The 18,645-nt window shown below is 43.4% G+C and overlaps 1 protein-coding gene across 2 annotated transcripts in view; it reads right to left on the bottom strand.

The window, feature by feature from the left end:
• Window positions 1-204: 204 nt before the first annotated feature.
• The window catches only part of nt5c2b (5'-nucleotidase, cytosolic IIb), a 30,209-nt gene continuing 11,768 nt past the window's right edge, over window positions 205-18,645 (bottom strand). For both annotated transcript variants that reach the window (XM_024259522.2, XM_024259523.2), the window contains exons 4-18: window positions 13,722-13,839; window positions 13,561-13,656; window positions 13,399-13,490; window positions 13,261-13,318; window positions 12,568-12,661; window positions 10,343-10,396; window positions 10,172-10,255; window positions 10,048-10,089; window positions 9,860-9,967; window positions 9,725-9,791; window positions 9,482-9,652; window positions 5,246-5,297; window positions 4,917-4,977; window positions 4,566-4,742; window positions 205-2,990 (exon numbers count right to left, since the gene is read on the bottom strand). In XM_024259522.2, the coding sequence (XP_024115290.1) occupies window positions 2,757-2,990; window positions 4,566-4,742; window positions 4,917-4,977; window positions 5,246-5,297; window positions 9,482-9,652; window positions 9,725-9,791; window positions 9,860-9,967; window positions 10,048-10,089; window positions 10,172-10,255; window positions 10,343-10,396; window positions 12,568-12,661; window positions 13,261-13,318; window positions 13,399-13,490; window positions 13,561-13,656; window positions 13,722-13,839 (1,508 nt within the window). In that variant the 3' untranslated portion in view covers window positions 205-2,756. The remainder of the gene's footprint in view (window positions 2,991-4,565; window positions 4,743-4,916; window positions 4,978-5,245; window positions 5,298-9,481; window positions 9,653-9,724; window positions 9,792-9,859; window positions 9,968-10,047; window positions 10,090-10,171; window positions 10,256-10,342; window positions 10,397-12,567; window positions 12,662-13,260; window positions 13,319-13,398; window positions 13,491-13,560; window positions 13,657-13,721; window positions 13,840-18,645) is intronic.

Genomic DNA, 18,645 nt, shown 5'->3' with positions numbered 1-18,645 from the left:
AAGACGCCTAAAGGAGAGATCTACTCATGAAAGGTTTGGTAAATCTTGCAGTGACAGAGAACATTTCTGCTTCATCTTCACAAGACCTTCATCCAGATTCAGTGTTTTTTGGATGCAGTTGTCGAAGACAGTCTTTATTTACGTAGTTTTCAAAAATATTTCTCTGCAAACACGATTTTTTTTAAACATGACAAAAGACAACAATTTATAACAAACTACATTTATTCTAGATTTATATTCCTAACTCGTTGTACAGTCTGAAGGGTTTTTTTCTGGATACAAACAAAACATCATCCAGGAGAAAAGTTTGCATGGAAACAAAAATCACTTCAGATTAGAAAACAACAGGCTGCGCCCGTTGGCGTGCACACAGGAATTCTTGGCATCAGGACGAAGGAGAACCCGTCTAAAGGCCTTTTCCAGGAGAACTGGAGTTACAGATGTGTAGTACAAAAACATGGATGTGACTTTGAAAGAAAAAGTCTATTTACAGCTCGTGAAGCAAACCGTTTAAAAAAACAAGCTTAGAAAAACAAGAACCTGATGGAGCTGAAAATATGGATGATGCTTCATTTCACACTTCCTTCACTTCAAACCGTTTGTACAAATGTGCAGTTTTGTGGAGTAAACTACAGTAACAATAAAAAAACAGACATAACATGTTTTTAAATGATGGAAAACAGTAGAATAAAAGTGATATAGCAGAATGAATATGACGCACATCTGCCTGATACTAAAACTGGTTCTTTCATAAAAACACACACGCTTGTTCTTTTAACCATTAACTCAGAAAAGCTCCGCTTCACCGATCTACTCCACAGCAAACCACACCGATGTGTGCAGGAGCAGTTTTTTTCCCTTTGAGGCCCAAACATTTACAGGACTGACGCTGGTCGTGAGGGCACGCTAAAGCGCCCGCTCTGTGCGGAACCCTGAGCTGCAGAAGAGAGGCTGATTGGCGTTTCCCGCTTCTTCAAATATTTTTTCACCAAAACTTTCTCTACCAAATGACCCTAAATCCCTATTTTTTCTTAGTTATTTATTGATGAAAAAATTGAATCCAAAAGTCTAAATAGTTTATCCCTGGATGTCTTGTGATTCAGTGATACCGCTGTAATGCTGTGAACTGCAGCCAACTGAACATGAGTTTGGAACACAGACAAGACCCTGCAATGCAGAGGAGTGTCAGAAGAAGGACCAGCACTTTCTGAAAATATCTAACATCAAAAATGGTTTTAAAATAATGCAGATTAAGGATTAACCTATAACTCTGAAGTCATAAAATCCCTCTGGTTCCCTCATGATACTCCAACAGGACAACCTGCTGTCTTTTTTGTTGAGGAGCATCTTTAGGGACATGAAAAGGTCCTTCACAGCGCAAAGAGGCACACAGAAACCCTGAACACACCATAACTGAAAACATCCCCCAAACTCCTCACTTTTTAACACTTTCATGTTCCCAACATGCACCTCACAAACATCCACTCACACAATCATCTGTCCTGTGCTGCAGCCCCCCTTATGACCAACAACCCCTCTCCGAAAAAAAAAAAAAAAGACAGGTTTCATGAAAAATAAAAAGTGGTTGTCCTCTTTTTTACAAAAAAGCTGCAGACAGCTAATACTGTTCCTGTGAAGACAACATGCGCTAGAATAGATGCTGTCCACCCAGAAACGCCATACACTTTTCAGGTACAGAGAGAGAACGCTGTCCTTACGCAGACAGCAGATGCTCTCTTTGCGCAGACAGCAGATGCAGTGCTCATGCAGACAGCAAACAGTCACTGTCCTTGCGCAGATAACATGTGATTTCTCTACGCAGATGCTTTGTGTGCAAGGATGGCTCTCTGTGCAAAACATCAGGTGCTATCCTTGCGCAGACAGCATTTGCTGTTCTCTGGCAGACAGCAAACACTGTTTACGCAGACACTCCGTTTGCGCAGACAGTGTTTGCCGTTTTCTGGCAGACAGCAGACACTCTGTTTGCGCAGACACTCCGTTTGCGCAGACAGCATTTGCCTTCTCTGGCAGACAGCAGACACTCCGTTTGCGCAGACACTCCGTTTGCGCAGACAGCGTTTGCCTTCTCTGGCAGACATCAGACACTCCGTTTGTGCAGACAGTCCGTTTGCGCAGACAGCGTTTGCCTTCTCTGGCAGACATCAGACACTCCGTTTGCGCAGACAGCGTTTGCCTTCTCTGGCAGACATCAGACACTCCGTTTGTGCAGACAGTGTATGCCGTTCTCTGGCAGACAGCAGACACTCTGCGCAGACAGAAATCTTGAGCCTGCACATACAGCAGATATTGGTTGAGCAGCTCGGTTGTTTCACAGCAGATGGTTTGTTACTCTCAGGATGCTGAAGTCTCAGTCAGGCCACTTTGGCAGATCCAGATCCTCTTGAGAAGTTGAGAGACAAACATATAGAAGAGGACGCTCTGCTGTACTCTACTGGAGACTCAGACCTCACACTGTAGGGGTTTCTTAGATTCGAGTTCCACTTTTATCCTGCCTAAAGTTAGAATTACAGTAAAGATGAGCTGGACTGAAGTGTAAACAGTTGTTTGGATGCGGCTCTGCAGGCCGACGCCTCACTTAGTGTTGGATGTTTGCTCGGGTGCAGCTTGTTAGTTCAGTTCCTGGTTTTGGACTTGCTTCCAGGTCTCTACAGGAGGAAGATTTCCTTCCAACAGAATCTCTGCTGGCAAACATGAGGCGTCAGGAGCAGAGAACACCTCTCTGCACATCCAGTCTATTACTCCTCCTCTTCCTCCTCCTCGTCATCATCCTCATCGTGGCAGTGGGTGATCTCCTGGGGCGTTTGGGGGAACAGGTTGGGGGGCTTGATCTCGCTGAAGGAGCGGGTCAGCTGGTGGCGTTTGCTCTCCAGCTCCTTGCAGTCGCTGCAGTGGGTGCGGTTTCGTGTGGCGAGTGGAGACTCCATGTCAATGTCCACGTGCGCGTGCTCGACCGTTGACTCATGTGGCATCTGCAGCAACGGGGGAGAAAGGATAAAGTTAAATAAGGATACTGGCCATACTGTGTATCTCATCAGTGTATTTGTCCTCACTTTTTTTGAAACTTAGTTTTGACTGCAGGCATCCTCTAAAGTCTGTGTTTCTATTGGAATCCGGTTTCTACTCTGATTTCAGGAAAACCTTCAGTAAACCTTCCTATTCTTAGCTTGATCAGAATTTTGATGGAAGTTTATTAACGTATGATGAACGTTTTTTCCTCCTCTGATGACGTGGTTGACGTTTCAAAAGTCAAACCTATTTAGCCTGGTTTCCACTGAACAGTCCAGTATGGTACGGTCCGGTCCATCCGGTATTATGAGTGTTTCCATTGTAAAATGGATCCATTAAACCAGACGTCTGCAGCCTGAGGCTCCAGAGCCACATGTGGCTCCTTCATCCCTCCAATGTGGTTCTTTGGCTTTGGACAGACATGCTAACAATTTCAGTATTCAGTAACTTAATCAAGTTTGTCATTTATATTTTGAAGTTTAAATGTCAGATGACTGAGAAAAATAATGATAAGAGTAGTTTATTATTAGAATAAAGCACATATAAATGTATTAAAAAATAGATTATACATCAATCTTATCATGTTTGTATTCAATAGTAAAAAGTTGGAAATGGTTAAGTACACCAAAATCCTAAAAATGGAAAATAACATGTTTGTTTTAACTTTCTTGCTTATGTGACACAGGGTTAATTTTATTTTGAAGGGAACTTATGTGCTGCTGTCAAAAGCAGAAGAAATGGTTGTAAAAAGGAAATTATATTAATTCATTTTTTTATAATGATTTTAAACATTCTTTATATAAATAAATGGCTACAAAAACATAGATAAAGTGTATTTTTCTAAACATTAACTTTGTGTTTTTTTCTCGGTTTTGGTCATCAAAAAATTGAACAAAATGTCTCTTTCAGAATAAAATGTTGCAGAAGTCTGCACTAAACAGTTCCGACCCCCATCGGTTGTAGGTCCACAGACCACAAATATTTATTTAAAAAAATCCTTGAAAGAGTTTGGAAAGTTCATACCTGAGTATATAAAGCTGTTCATTTAGTCAGACATGTTTGTTTACGTCGACCGAGTGTTAGCATTAACCGTACTATGGGAGATCCCATTATATGTTAGCATCAGGCTAGCAGACTTTATCTTTATGTACTAGATCAATCTCTACTTTTATGGAGTGATCATTGATCTATTAAACTTAAATTGAGTCAGATCAATTAATCAGTTTTATTAACCCAGCCCTAGGATGTGAGCCAAACACAGTTAAATGATACCTAGCTCACATGAAACCATACCTGAATGAAACTACACTTCCAGAGTACTGAAACAGAGATGTTTGCATGTTTGGGGGAGGAGCATCTGCAGCATCTACACCTGCTTACTATCACTGAAAGAAGACATCAACAGCTGAGCCAGTCGCTCATGCTGGCAGACATCTGGTGACAGATCAGTGAACAGGTTTGGAAGTAAAGGACAAAGCAACCTCCCTGATGAGAAAACTGATGGAAGGAGTGACCCCTCCCTCCACGCAGACACTCACCAGCACGTGCGCGGCTCTGAACAGGTAGCTGAAGGGGTAGTACAGCAGGTTGATGAAGGAGGCGGCGTACAGGTCGGCGTAACGCATCACCTGGGAGGCGAACAGCGTCTGTCGAGAGCCGCTGCGGAAAAGGCTTCCCATCATGCCGTAGCACATGTCCATGTCGTGAGTGACTTTCTGAGGGAGGGGCAGACAATAACCATGAGGAACGGATTCTCTCTGGGATTATCAACAAACACACGAGTCATCTGAACGAGTGCAGACACGTGTGGAACCTCCCACACATCTGTCCTAACATGACTCCTGAAGCAGGTGAGACTCTTAGATTATTCTTGGGTTTTCGTCGTCTACCTTCACTCTCCTCTGAATGGTGCTGATGTCTGGCCTCTCGTTGCTGCTGCTGTCCAGATGTCTGCAGACAGACAAGGAGAAAGGCGTTTGGTGAACCCGAGAGGACGGAAAGAAATACTATCCCGCTGAAAGGCCGAATGTCACACAGGTGATTCAGCTCATGCTGGGATATAAATACAGCAGAAGAGCTTCTGTTTCCTGCAGGATCTGCAGCCTCCACCCTTCTGACCCTCTTCATGAAAGCATGTGCTCACATGCCTTTGATACGTGCAGACAGCAAAGTGCAGCAGAGCTGGAGGCTTTGAGGGACAGGAAGGGGGTGTTCTTACTTGTAGAGTTCTGCCAGGAAAACGTCCAGGCCCTGCAGCTCCTCAAATAAAGCTGCAAAACAAGACACATCCACATCTGTCACATCTGCATTTGTGTTATCCCCATCAGTTGTAACCATTGACAGTATAAGAGACCTGGACTGAGTGACCCCTCCCCCCTCGTGTTTCAAACAGGAAGGACCGGCTGATTCCTAGAAGCCCAAATCCCACACATTTCTATAGATAAATAAATGGCTGTTTTTTCTGCTCTGATGCCTTACTTTAACATCTTCTTGATAATCCTCTTTCTTTTAAGGACATTTTTCTTTATTGCAAGTAATTCAAGTTATAACTGATCAATCAGATCCCTCAGTAAAAGCATGTGGTGCCCGCTGGCCCCCACTTCCAACGTTTAAGTTGACAGACTCTCCTGAGCTGCTTTCAGTGGAAGAGATGTGACTTCCAACGAGGTCACTCAAGATTGAGTAGTTGTTGCCATAGAAACACTGATTCAGGCTAGGGCTGGGTATCAATAATCCTTTCCAGAAACGATTCGATTCACCAGAGCCTGGATCGATTCAGTTCAGATTTGTTTTGCTTCTTTGGATCCTCTCAGCTTCAGACAGAACCAGGGCAGTGAGAGATGCTGTTTGGACTGTCAGGCGGGTCACATGACTCTCAGCTGTTTCTCTCAGGTGTGGTGGTCTGAATAGAGCTGCGTTCCCGTTCTCTCAGCTCGCCTTGCTCTGACCTGAGGATTGGTCAGGCTGTGCTGCTGACTTAAGATTTTTCTGTTCTGCTTTTGCTCTCCAAGCGTCTGGTTCCTTTTCCTCTGCCTCTTCCGTGCTTGTGGAACTAAAATACTGTTTTGTAGAACCAAAATCATCTTTATGTTCTAATAAAAACGTCTTGTGTCTTAGTCTTGTGGCCAATTTAGCTATTTTGTTTAGGTAAATACAGTGTTTGTCACATTTTATTATTGTGTTTGTTTCCAACAACTCCAGACGTTGTGCTAAAAGAGTGTGGATCATTATTTTACTTTACATTACATTACGTTTTTGCTTGTTTTTGAACAACTGTTTCAGCAAATTCCACTTTACATGTATGTAAATGTTATCAACCATTTCCTTTTCATCGTAAAGAAACTTCATCTTTTCAGCATTATCACGGGCTTTTCACATGAAAACATGTTTTTCTGGTTTGTTTGTGGCAATTTCTTTTCTTCAGTTGCATGTTTTTGGAATAAGGTTTTCATCCCATATCATGCCCTGCGACAGACTGGCGACCTGTCCAGGGTGTACCCCGCCTTCGCCCATCAGTAGCCGGGATAGGCTCCGGCACCCCCGCGACCCCGGAAGGGGAGAAGCGGTCAGGAAATGGATCCCATATCATGCTAAGTCTGCACTTTCCTTACATTTGCTCTGGTTTTCCAAAGAGTTTTATATGATTCTGCTAAAACTTTTTCTGCTTGTTTTTTCTCTTTTGTTTTGTGTCAAATGTGTTTATTTTTATTCAAAACGTTTGAATTTGCCAAATTAATTAATTAATTAAATGTAATTAATTTGATTCTGTTTTTATGTAAAGCACTTTGAGTGAAATTGATTTTTGGAAAAGTGCTATACAATTAAAGTTTGATTTAATTTGAAATAATTCAAGCTGTACAAATAATTTAAACTTTTTATGTTGTTTTGTTTTAAGGGCTGTGTTTTAACAGCTAAGATCTGCTTTTGCTGTTATATTCTGGGCTGTTTGTTTGATCTCTTAACTTTGTATATTATATGTAAAACTAAAAGAAAAAGTTTGGATGTTGTTTGTTTTCATGGGTGAATCACAGACATGCTGCTGATGCTGCTCTACGATGACATCATGAAATAAATGGCCCCACAAGAAGTGAAAGGTGGAGCCTCAGAGATTGAGGGGATACTCATACTTCAGAAATATAGTGTGCCAAAGGTAATATATTATCATATATTGGGAAATACTCGGAAAGGCTTAAAAACAGTGTAATATAGGCCCTTTAAACCACTAAATGTGGCAAAGAGCACAAAGGAGGAATGCCTGGTGAGGGGTGGCTCAGCCGGACACACCTGACAGGTGTGTCTGGTTGGCCACACCCCAGAAAAACTTGTTGTTTGTGAGATATTAGGTCAAAGTTACACTGAAGCAGATTTCTGTCAGCAACAGGTTGAGACCCGACTCTCTAAGACCAACTAACTCTTGAGATTTCCTCAGACCTAACATCCACCAGATCGGGGGTCGGCAACCTGCGGCTCCGGAGCCGCATGCGGCTCTTCAAGCACCTCCTTACGGCTCAGTGGCGCTTTTACAAAAATGTTTGAAAATAATGAAAAATGTTGGAAGGATATATATTGTAGCGTATTGGGTGGGAGCAGAGCCAAGCAGATGGCTGGCAGGTTTGAATCCAGAGATCATTTGTGTCCCATGCATTGTACGACCCCAAGAGATTGGAGGAAGAACCGTGCACGCAGAGCATGTAAATCAGTTGGTGTCAACATTTTTGACCACCATTTATTTAACATTTCGGAACCACAGAACAGCCGACACTGTGAGGATAGTCACTCATACACACACCACTCTCACTCATGGTGCCGGTAAAACACTCAAGTCCCATAATGCAACACAAGAACAGACACTAACTCCACCCACTAACAAGGAACTATTTCTAAATTAACAGTCAGGCTGCCACAATATTTTTGTTTTAATACGATTTCTGTAGGAGGACAAACATGACACAAACATCCTTTACGTTTTCCAGTTGTTGTGAGATGAGTGTAGATGCTTCCACGCCGTCTGAGTCAGCGCACAGCAGAATTCCTGCCCGTGCGTCTGGAGCGCACGTGAGCGCACGTTGCTACGCGGGTTTTGAAGTCGGGTCACGAGCTCCACGTACAAATCGGCACGCATTGAGCGCGCTGAATCTTCAATCCGGTTCAAGATTTCCACGCACAGTCGCGGCAGCTCAGAGCTGTAACTGTGCGTGGAAATCTTGAACCGGATTGAAGATTCAGCGCGGGAGCTGCTTGTGGGCGGAGTCTGCTTCAAAGCACAGAAGTACCAAACGTGATCACGAAGGAGAAATGAATCATTACGGTTTGTGTCCGCTCAGGTTAATATGACACCAAGATGAGATGAGCGCTAATGAACAGTAGAAGAAGAATAGAAGAAGAATCTCCTCCCGCCACTGCGTGCGTGACCGCGCTGCTCCGGTGTGGATACCACCTGCTGAGCGCGGCGATGTGCAGGTCTCATCCACCGGCCGCGTGCGGTGCGTGGCGGGGAGGAGATTCTCCTTCTATTGTATTTTTACTGTTCATTAGCGCTCATCTGCATCTACAACAGGGAGAACCGAAAGTAAAAGTGTTGAAAATCCCCCAAATCTTTCTGAAGACTTTTGTTTTCACAACTCTGTCTTTTTAAATGTCTGACTAAAAAACTCACGTGCGCTCCAGACTTGGAGGGTAGGAATTTAGGTGTGCACGCGCTTATATTGACTCTTCATTGAAAGTGTACTCTTCATTGACGTGGCCAGTGTGGAAGCACCTTAAAGGTGCACGTTACATTTTTGTCTTTTTTTTCAAATCCTCTAAATAAAAATGACATCAAAAATCGTATTTCTTTATTGCATTTCTTTAATTTCATCAAAGCAATGAAACAAACTGTAATTCATTCATATTGTAGTGTATTGCTGTCGGTCTGGCAGCGCAAGGAATTGTGGGTTACCCATTCTTTTGCCTGTCTGACTGAAATTGGATTTAAGTTTGGGTTTTCCTCAATGTGTTTTGTTGTCTGACTGTTGAACATTTATGATTTTGTCCTGTTATGTTTGAATTCTTCCTGCACCTGGAGTGAGAATGAGGGAGAGACTGATCAGGACCCCCTCTCGTTGTGTCATAGAGGGATGTCAAAATAAAAGCTCAAATGTTCATTATGAGCCTATTCGGCTTTTGTCAGATAATTTGACGCTGCAATGTCTCACCAACTTGTCATGAGACCAAAGATGAAGCTTAAATGACACGAGGGCACGCAGCAGGAGAAATAATCGTTTAAATAATCGTTTATTCGACACATTCTCCATGTGTTACTTACAATGTAAGACTTTTATAAGCCGTTTCCATTTATGCGGCTCCAGACACATTTGGTTTTTATTGTACTGGTCCAAAGTGGCTCTTTCAACACTTTGGGTTGCCGACCCCTGTACCAGATCAACTGTGTGCATGTGTGCACATCCACACTCACAGCTCTTGTCGGTCCACACGTGCAGCTCCTGGGCCAGCTCAGGGATCACCAGGAATGTTCTCCAGCCCTGACGTTTCTTGGACTTCAGGATGTCTCCAAAGATGTGGTCCCCGATGTAGACGATGTCCTTCCCTTTGGCCCCCAGCAAGTCACACACAGTGTCTGAGGAGCCTGATGGTGATAAAGTCTTTATTTACTTTCTGTGCTGCAAACAGCTGAAGGAGTGAGAAGATCCAGTCTGACCTCCAGAGTACACTATCCCATGCTGCAGAGGTCCGGTGTAGGTTCCTATTTTTAGACGACCCGTAGTCTGAAAACGGGGAAGAAATTCATCAAACACAAACTTCATGCCTGAGAAAACTCCGCCCGTCTGCTCACCGTGTCCACCTGACGGAGCACCGTCCCCTCCCCAAAGAACATGGGCTTCCTGGCGTCCACCAGGATCAGATCAAAGTACGACTGCCAGGGGCGGTGGGGGGTGCCAGGCTGCAGGTGAACAAAAGCAGACAGTCACACACCGGCTCATAATCCTATTTTGCCTGCATGCTCAGACACTTTCCGCTCACCTGTGGGCCATGGGGGAAGTCAAACAGGTAAGTCATGATTTTCTGAGGGAAAACACAACAAACACTTGTGTGAAGCTCTTCACAGAAGCCAAGCTGAGGGACCATCTCTGAACGCCATACTCACATCCGTGTACTTGTAGTCGCTGTTGGTCGCCAAGAAAACCTTGGCGACCTCGTTCATTCTGCTCAGGAGAAGGGGCAGCTTGGCCTGATGGGAAAAGAAAAGCTGTGAGTTCTTTCATACAGGAGTTCCTTCACAGAATGGGAGTGTGAGAAGCTGCAACAAGAAACTCACATCTTTCACAACGTACTTCTCCATGTTCTCCACCGTCTTCTCCTTCAGCGTTCCCTGGAACACAAGAGCATCGGTGAAGACAGCTCCAGCAGAGGAGCATGTGCTCCAGACGCAACACGTGTTCACAACACTTTAGTCAACACTTTTATCGTCACTTTATGACGACACATATTGTTTCGATCGTTTTTATTTGCTTACTTTTATTGCTGAGCTTTTGTGCAAAAATTTGTTTTCCTGCTACGAAACTTGAAACTGTTGTGCTCTTTTGAAAAATGTTTCTTATTTGTGACAATTCAGTTTCTTAAATAAATAAATAAATAACATTTTCAGAGAATAACTGAAAATACACTTTATTGTGGTTTATCGTTATTGTGAAAACAAAATAATTTATATCGCGATATAGCTTCTTCCAGCACTAATGCACGTCTGTAAATGTGCGTTCACAGCAGCTCAGTCTCAAACCAGACGAGTTTAAAACCAATTTGACAAAGAACGCCAAAAGAGAAACTGCAGTAAAAACTGAAAAAATAAAATGTTAAAGTTTTAGGAAAATGTAATGCTCCTGGAGAGGAGAAGTTATGCTTTTAAAACTGTTTTATGGCCGGGTCTAACATTCAGTCACAAGGTTTCAGTGAGAGGAATCACATTTCAGGAGTCTTCCATTAAAAATACAAATCAGTTTTACGGATGTCGGTGAAGGTTCTCATTTCACCAGGTGATGTACGAATGTCTTCAAGTTAAACCATGACTCAACGTCAAGACATTTTAAGGATGTGAAAGACCCAAATGAACCTAGAACCAGCTGTTTGTCTGAGCTGAGTTTGTCGTCTATCATCTTCACAATTTTTGTGTAAAGAATGGATTCATTTTTTTAATTGTTTTCTTGTTATAACGAGATCCACTATCTTGCTATGACGAGAAAATGAAGTTTGTTTTGTCGTTATAACGAGATAATTGAGAATGAAGAATAAGGCGTCCCCCTCTCCCTTTCCCACATTTCCTTTAAACCTCTGAAATAAACAGATGGATTGACAGAACTCAGGGCCGACAAACATCTGATGGGGCGTTCACAACAACAGCCACTCAGCCAAACTCAGTCCGCTACTCTGCTTTTGTCCTTCTTATACAATCCACAGCAAAACAAAGCAGCTTTTGAGAAAAAATGTTTTCACTATTAATTCAATAAATTATAAATGGATCAGTTCTGGTGACATTTTCTCTAAAAAACTGCTTTGTTTTGCTTCTGATGTCTGGAGCTCAGTGAATCCAGAAACGCTCAGCAGCCCTGAGTTCTGTCAACGTGTTTGTTTGGAGGTTTAGGGAAATAAAGGGAGGGGGCTGGAGCATGAGACAGAATGAAGACGTTTAAAGAGCAAATATCCACTAATAAATAAAAAATAGACTAAAAAACAGCTTTTGAGGAGTGTTTTCTTCTACTGTTTTTGTTGTTAACAACAAAATAGACTTAAATCAGGTAAAGTTTCTGCGTCTTGTGCGAGGGAGAAAAAGGTCTTCATTATCTCGTTATAACGAGAAAACAATAAAGAAAATAGGGCAGGCTGTTTTGGTCAAAATCAAAAAAAGTTTCTGCAGAGCGACAGTAGTTCATTAGAAATTCCCCTCTAAGTTGTGGACTGTTGTGGGCATGGAAGTAAGCCCGCGCTCATTTCCCATCATCCTTTTGTCTGCATGCTCTCCTGCTAATTTACAGCCTCTCTCAACCCCAACCTAACATTAGTGGTGCATTAAAAATGGAAAGCAAAATTGAAGCTTTCCAGCTGTACAGTATTGATCCAGATTCCAGCTCAGACGAGGAAAACAAACATGTAAGTGTAAGTAGAGCAGAATGAAGATTATAGTTTATCAAAAACTTAAAGTTTTACAAACAGCATTTTCTCATCTGCTCCAGATTAACCACAATTGAACAAGGACATTCTTGGAAATGCAGATTTAATATTAATTTTGTTCAGATATGTCCTCCATCATGTGAAAAATGTGATAAGAACATGTTAAATAACCCAAAATACTGTTTTCCCTGGAGTGGGTCTTTAACTGAACTAAGTAGAAATTAAATGTATTAACTTTAACATTATAAACTAAAAAAAAAAATCAGTTTTTGTCAGAAATAATGAAAATGAAAGCAAAGGATGAACCCCCCAGGCGTAGACCTGATCACAGGTTGAAGTAGGTCAGCTTCATTGCTGCTCTGAGCGCTCCGACCGTACCTTGAAGTGGACCCAGTCGACGGCGTCGCGGACGTCCTGGAACATGCTCTTGTAGGACATGAAGAGGTCGCCATCTTTGAAGCCGGTTTCACAGCTGGGGGAGGGGAGCAAAGACAGACAGGTACAAAGCCGTCGGACAGGCCTGATCTTTACAGAGCTTCTCAAAAGCTTGACATTAGTTTTTTGGTTTGCTTTTAAATGGGATAGCCTTCCCTTGTTGGAGGGTCCCCAGCCAAACAGGAAAGCATTCTCCCCCTAAAAGACCAACAACCAGGTTTCAGAGGACAAAGGACATGCAGCCATTCCAGATCACATTCTCAAAAATTACAGGCTATTAAACACCTTTACAGCAACAGTAAGGAGATTATGTTTGGTTATTTCAGGATTTTAATCTGTGATTATTTAGTGAAGATGTTTTTTCATTGCTGTCTCAATCTGATGAGGTTCCATGCTTTTTAACATCTGCTGCAACAGATTAAAGAATCCTGTGGTTTAAACAGAGAAGAGGAGGGAGGGGGTTTTAGACTGAAGTCCCATGGAATTACCATCTTTAAGGAATTAGCTGAGATTAGCAGATGAGACAGCTGGACCCTCCCATGCTTTGGTCTTGAACCTGTGTGGCTTGCAGCTGTCTCTGTGTCACCATGCGGCGCTCAGAAAGTCGTCGCTGAATGTAGCACAAAACCTTCTCACCTTGTGTATCTGTCACAGTTGGTGAAGAAATCCACGAGGCAGGCCAACAGGTAGGTTTCTGAGGAGGACAGACAGACAGAGGGTCAGATGTCCTTCTCCTGCACGCTGCCAGCACCTTCTTGCTGCTCCAGACTCCACCTGGGAGGTTGAAGAGCGTGTTGAGGATGTAGAAGCGCTCGGTGTCGTCCCTCTGAATGAACTTGTTCGGGTACCGCTCACGGGTGTCGGGCCTAAGAAGAAGATCGGTCAGTTGAGGTAACATGTGGAGACGCGTGGGAGAACTCTGAAAGAACGACTCACCCTCGGAGGAAGTTAAAACCGTGGACACAAACCAGGATGTTCCCGTAAGCGTCCACTTTCAGCAAGTTCCCGTACATGGTGTCGAACACCAAGCCCCTGAGAGGAGTGGAGTGTCAAAAACAGAGCGAAGAACAGGACTGTGCAGCAGAACAAGGACTGACCTGGTGGGAAAGGACGGATCGTAGACAAAGCTGAGCAGCTCCTGGGGATAACCGATGGAGACCAGCCGCTCCACCGTCAGCTCAAAGCCCAGAGACTCGTATTCAGGTGACTTGTACACTGGAAATAAACAACACAACAGATTATGTAACAGTTCAGTGTAAAGCCAGATCTGAGCTAAACTCTAGAGGATTTTCTCAGAAAATATCCTGATGTGGTGGTTCTCTGTGGGATGGAGGGATCAGTCCTTATTTTTCCATGTGATCCAGTTTTTGACAGAATACTACAGAAAAAATGATAGAACCACTTTCTCTACACTCTTAGTGACGCTCATGCATCACCGGGACAAGGTTCATGGAGAATCAGGAGAGAAGAATGAGAGGACTGAAGCTAATTCTCGTTTAACGATCCTGATACATCGCCTGTCCGTTCCAGGAGAAGATCCCTCCTTCATGTGGACATCCCTGAGGTTTCTTATTTTTCCCAAAATTGGGACTTTATTAGGAGTCCTTCCTCACAGAGAAGGAGGGTCTGAAGGCAGGTTAACTTTGTCAGTTTAGTTTAGCAACCAGCTACTGTTTATTTTCCATGACTAACTCTATGTCTTTGTTCAGTTCCTGGGAGGGCCATGGAGAGGATTACATAGTGATATTGGACTATATAAATAAAACTGAATTGAATTGAATTGAAGAACATTTGTTTGCCTGAAAGAAAAATAATGTAACCAGGAAGTTTTGCAAAAGTGCAATAATCTAAGTTGATGAAATATGTTTTTCATGCAAAGGTTTGATAAGATATTTTTGTCCTCCCAGAAAAAAGATTTATTTGCTGTAAAGCTTTAGAAATGTCATTTTGCAAACCACTACAGATTAGGATTGCTATCTATGTTTTGAATTTGAACTTGAATTGCCAGGATCATTCTAAACCGACCAAGAGAGGACTGGTCCGGTCCGGACCGCTCAGTGGAAACGAGGCATAAAGGAACCTGGTCCATCTGCCAAACAAAACCACGGTTCTCCCTCCACAGCAGATGTAATGATGAAGAAGGTGTTCTTCAGTATTCTGACCAAAGCAGCAGCAGAATGTATTCATTGGTGCACTTGCAGCAGATGTCCTCAGGTTAGCAAGTTCTTCTCTTGCGAAATATTAACTGAGCTCCTTATCTCACAGCGATTAAGCCTCAGGAAGTTATTGGGACATGGAAACGATCTCCAGCAGGAACAAACATTCAGCTCATCAATTCAATCTGACCAACGCTCAATTCATGGTTTGGTCAGATTTTCCAAACCAAAAGTCACATTTCATTGAACAAACCTGAAGTGAGGCGAAAGAAAACAAGCTGCTGATTTATGAATTGTCTAATGTACATGTGTTAAAGTCAAGGCCCGGGGGCCAGATCCGGCCCACTGGGTAATTATATCCGGCCCTCCAGATCATTTTATTTTATTCTTATTAATGGCCTGATGTAATCTTGTGATAAATTTTTAACTTGTATAATTTTGACAAAATATATTTTTATGGAGAGTAAAATATTGAAAGTTATTTTAGGTTAAAGTTTATTTATTCTGGAATAATATTCATGTATTTCTATTTTTCATAATTATGTTACTATTTTAAAGGTTTAAAAAAATGTTTTAGAGTGGTCAATAAATGTTCAGCCCGCAATCTAAGGTGTTTTTGGATTTTGGCCCCCTGTGTGATTGAGTTTGACACCCCTGGATCAGAAATGAGTCCACAAAAACATGAAACCCTTTATAAAATGAACACAAAACTCAGTGAAATATTTTTGCTAATAAATCTGCTTTTGTTCTGCGTTATTATGGGCTGTTTTCACACTGAACGATCAGAAGAATAAATGCGAGCTGTACTGTGAAGCTTGAAAGAATATTATAGTGAGACTTTAGGTAAAACGTGGTTTAGGAACCTGCTTCATGTCAGACTTAAGTTCTGATGACCGTCATGCTGCCCCCCCTTCACACACACACAGCTGTTCCTGCTCAGAGTCGAGAACGTTGGTTGTGCAACACGAATGCTGTTGAGTAACAGCATGCCCCCCACCACCACCACAACCCCCCGGCCTGGAGCCACAGGGCTCAGGTCTAAAAGGACAGGCGTGAAAATGAAGAGTCGCTTTGCTTTCAGCAGCAGCTCTGACTGACACCCCCCTCACCCCACCCCCTTCAGAAACCGAAACATTAGCTTGCTGATGCTAAAGCATTATCTGACCCTAAACGTTCATAAACATAAAGAGAACAGCTGCATTTGAGGGCGCGGGGTACAAACAGGAAACTATGACAATCAGCAATAATGTTGAGCTGCTGCAGTGTCTCTCAACAGGAACTCTGGGGGGGTCAAACAAAGAAAGTCTCGGCTTGGAGGGGGCCAAGCAGGGATCGTTACTCCCTCCTCTGCAAGAACGAGCTTGTATCTGGAGAGAGTCCACACACTCCTGCTGAGGACCCTGTTACAGGGAAACAAGGGGGGTACGGATTCTGCTCAGAACAGGATTGGACAGTTTTCAGCCCCCCACTCCAAAATGTTCTAACTAGTTAATATGTGACAGTCTTGAAGAGCTAGGGTGCTAGGGGCTATTTACAGTTTAAAGTAGTGCTGGGAGATATGGAAAAAAATGTATATCGTGATATAAATTATTTTACATCACAATATAGATATATATCATGATATACGACAATTAAGCATATTTTCAGTTATTCTCTGAGAAAAAATGTCATCATTTACTTTTCTGAACATTGTAAGTTACAGATAACTAAATACAGTGTTCTAAAGCTTATTCGTGTTTCTGTATTCCTGGTTTCACGTATTCACTGATTTTATTTTTTTCACTCCCAGCCAAAAAGGCCAAGTGGGCAGAAAATGTGGGCCCCGACTGGGCTTGTCTGCATTTCCTGTGGTAGCCCCACCTAGGTTTGCCCACATTGGCTTAAGTAGGGACTCAGTGGGTTAGCTTGCTACGCTAGCCAGTAACCCAGTGGACAGCATAGCATGCTAGCGAGCTCCACTGAAGCAAGCTAGCGAGCGCCACTGCAGTATGCTAGCAAGTTCTTCTGTAGCTTGTTAGCAAATTCATCTGTAGCATGATAGCGAGCTCCACTGCAGCATGGTAGCAAGCTCTGCTGTAGCATGCTAGCGAGCTCTACTGTTGGAGCTAGCGAGTTCCTCTGTAGAAAGCTAGCAAGCTCCTCTGTAGCACGCTAGTAAGCTCCTCTGTATCGAGCCAATGAGCTTCACTGTTTCATGCTAGCAAGCTCTGTTGTAGCAAGCTAGCGAGCTCTACTGTAGAAAGATAGCAAGCTCCATTGTAGCATGCTCCAGACCTCCTCTGTATTGAACTAGCGAGCTCCACTGCAGCATGCTAGCAAGCTTCACTATAGCATGCTAGCAAGCTCCACTGTAGCATGCTAGCGAGTTTCACTGTAGCATGCTAGCGAGCTCCACTGCTGCATGCTAGCGAGCTTCACTGTAGCATGCTAGCGAGCTCCACTGCTGCATGCTAGCGAGCTTCACTGTAGCATGCTAGCGAGCTTCACTGTAGCATGCTAGCGAGCTTCACTGTAGCATGCTAGCGAGCTCCACTGCAGCATGCTAGCGAGCTCCACTGCTGCATGCTAGCGAGCTCCACTGTAGCGAGCTCCACTGCAGCATGCTAGCGAGCTCCACTGCTGCATGCTAGCGAGCTCCACTGTAGCGAGCTTCACTGTAGCATGCTAGCGAGCTCCTCTACAGCGAGCTCCTCTGTATTGAGCTAGTAATTTCCGCTGTGCGCTGGATAGCATAGCGAGACTACCCAGTGAGTGTCAACTTAAGCCAATGTGGGCTAACACAGGTGGGGCCACCAGGGAAACTGTGGACCCAATTGGGGCCCTCATTTTCAGCCCACTTTTAAACTATATGAGGCCCTCTTGGCTTGCTGGCTGGGATGTCAATTTTTTGTGTACACACTGACGAGGCAACACTTATGAAATTGTATCAGACTATTTAATGATATATTTGGCGTAATAATTGATCAAATTAATTTAGAAACATTTAGAGGATAAATAGCCTGATAGACATTTTTCTATCGCCCACATGGTACGTATCATCATGTAGGATCTACAGTTCAGATGAACAGAGAGGAAGAACAAAGAGGAGACGTAGTGAAAGAGGATATGAAGGTGGTTAGTGTGAAAAAGGAGGACACAGAGGAGATGGCTATATGAAGGCAGATGATTCCGCCCTTCCTGAAGTTATCAGGGTGGGCGTGCACACTACTGGAACCAGCAGAATGGCAGCATCTCAGGTGTCTGACACGATTGCTGTCAGACCGGTTGTCCCTCTGGTTGCTGAGCAGCATGAAGTCTCTGCACAGTTTGCAGGTCACTTTAGGCCAGCATGTAATGTACACCTCCCCCACACAAGGTAAACAACCCCCCCTTGTTCTAACAGATGATTACAGCCAAGTGTCTCCAACAGGGACTCTGACCACAAACACGTCAGCGTTTCTGTGCAAATGAAGACGTCTGTCAAAGGTTTATAAACTGCTGAGGAAAAACTGTGAAGATCAGGACGTCAGCACCGCCACAAGGGGTGTGTGTGGAGGGTTTGAGGCCACAATCTGCTGGAAAACTGGGACAAAACATTTTCTTCAGGCTGTTTTCTTTAACACAGAGCCTGGAGTCCTGCTTATGACTCATGAGGAAGACTTTGTAGATCAGGGATCCACCCGGTTCCTGGAGACCTCGTGTTGCTTTTCATCATCACCTGGACAGTTCTGGCTTCTGCTGTCGGTCCACTGCAGAACCAAAAAATCTTCAAGAAAGAGTGCCCTGACTGTGAGCAGTGACAGTATGGGCACTAATGTTAGCACCAACTGTTCACATTAATTTAGGATAACTATATTTTTCCACATGTGGAAAAATATCTCTCCTA

This window comes from Oryzias melastigma, linkage group LG1 (assembly GCF_002922805.2).
Source record: "Oryzias melastigma strain HK-1 linkage group LG1, ASM292280v2, whole genome shotgun sequence".
Taxonomy (NCBI): domain Eukaryota; kingdom Metazoa; phylum Chordata; class Actinopteri; order Beloniformes; family Adrianichthyidae; genus Oryzias; species Oryzias melastigma.
The sequence above is the reverse complement of the archived record's forward strand: the minus strand, read 5'-3'. Positions and strand labels throughout refer to the sequence as shown.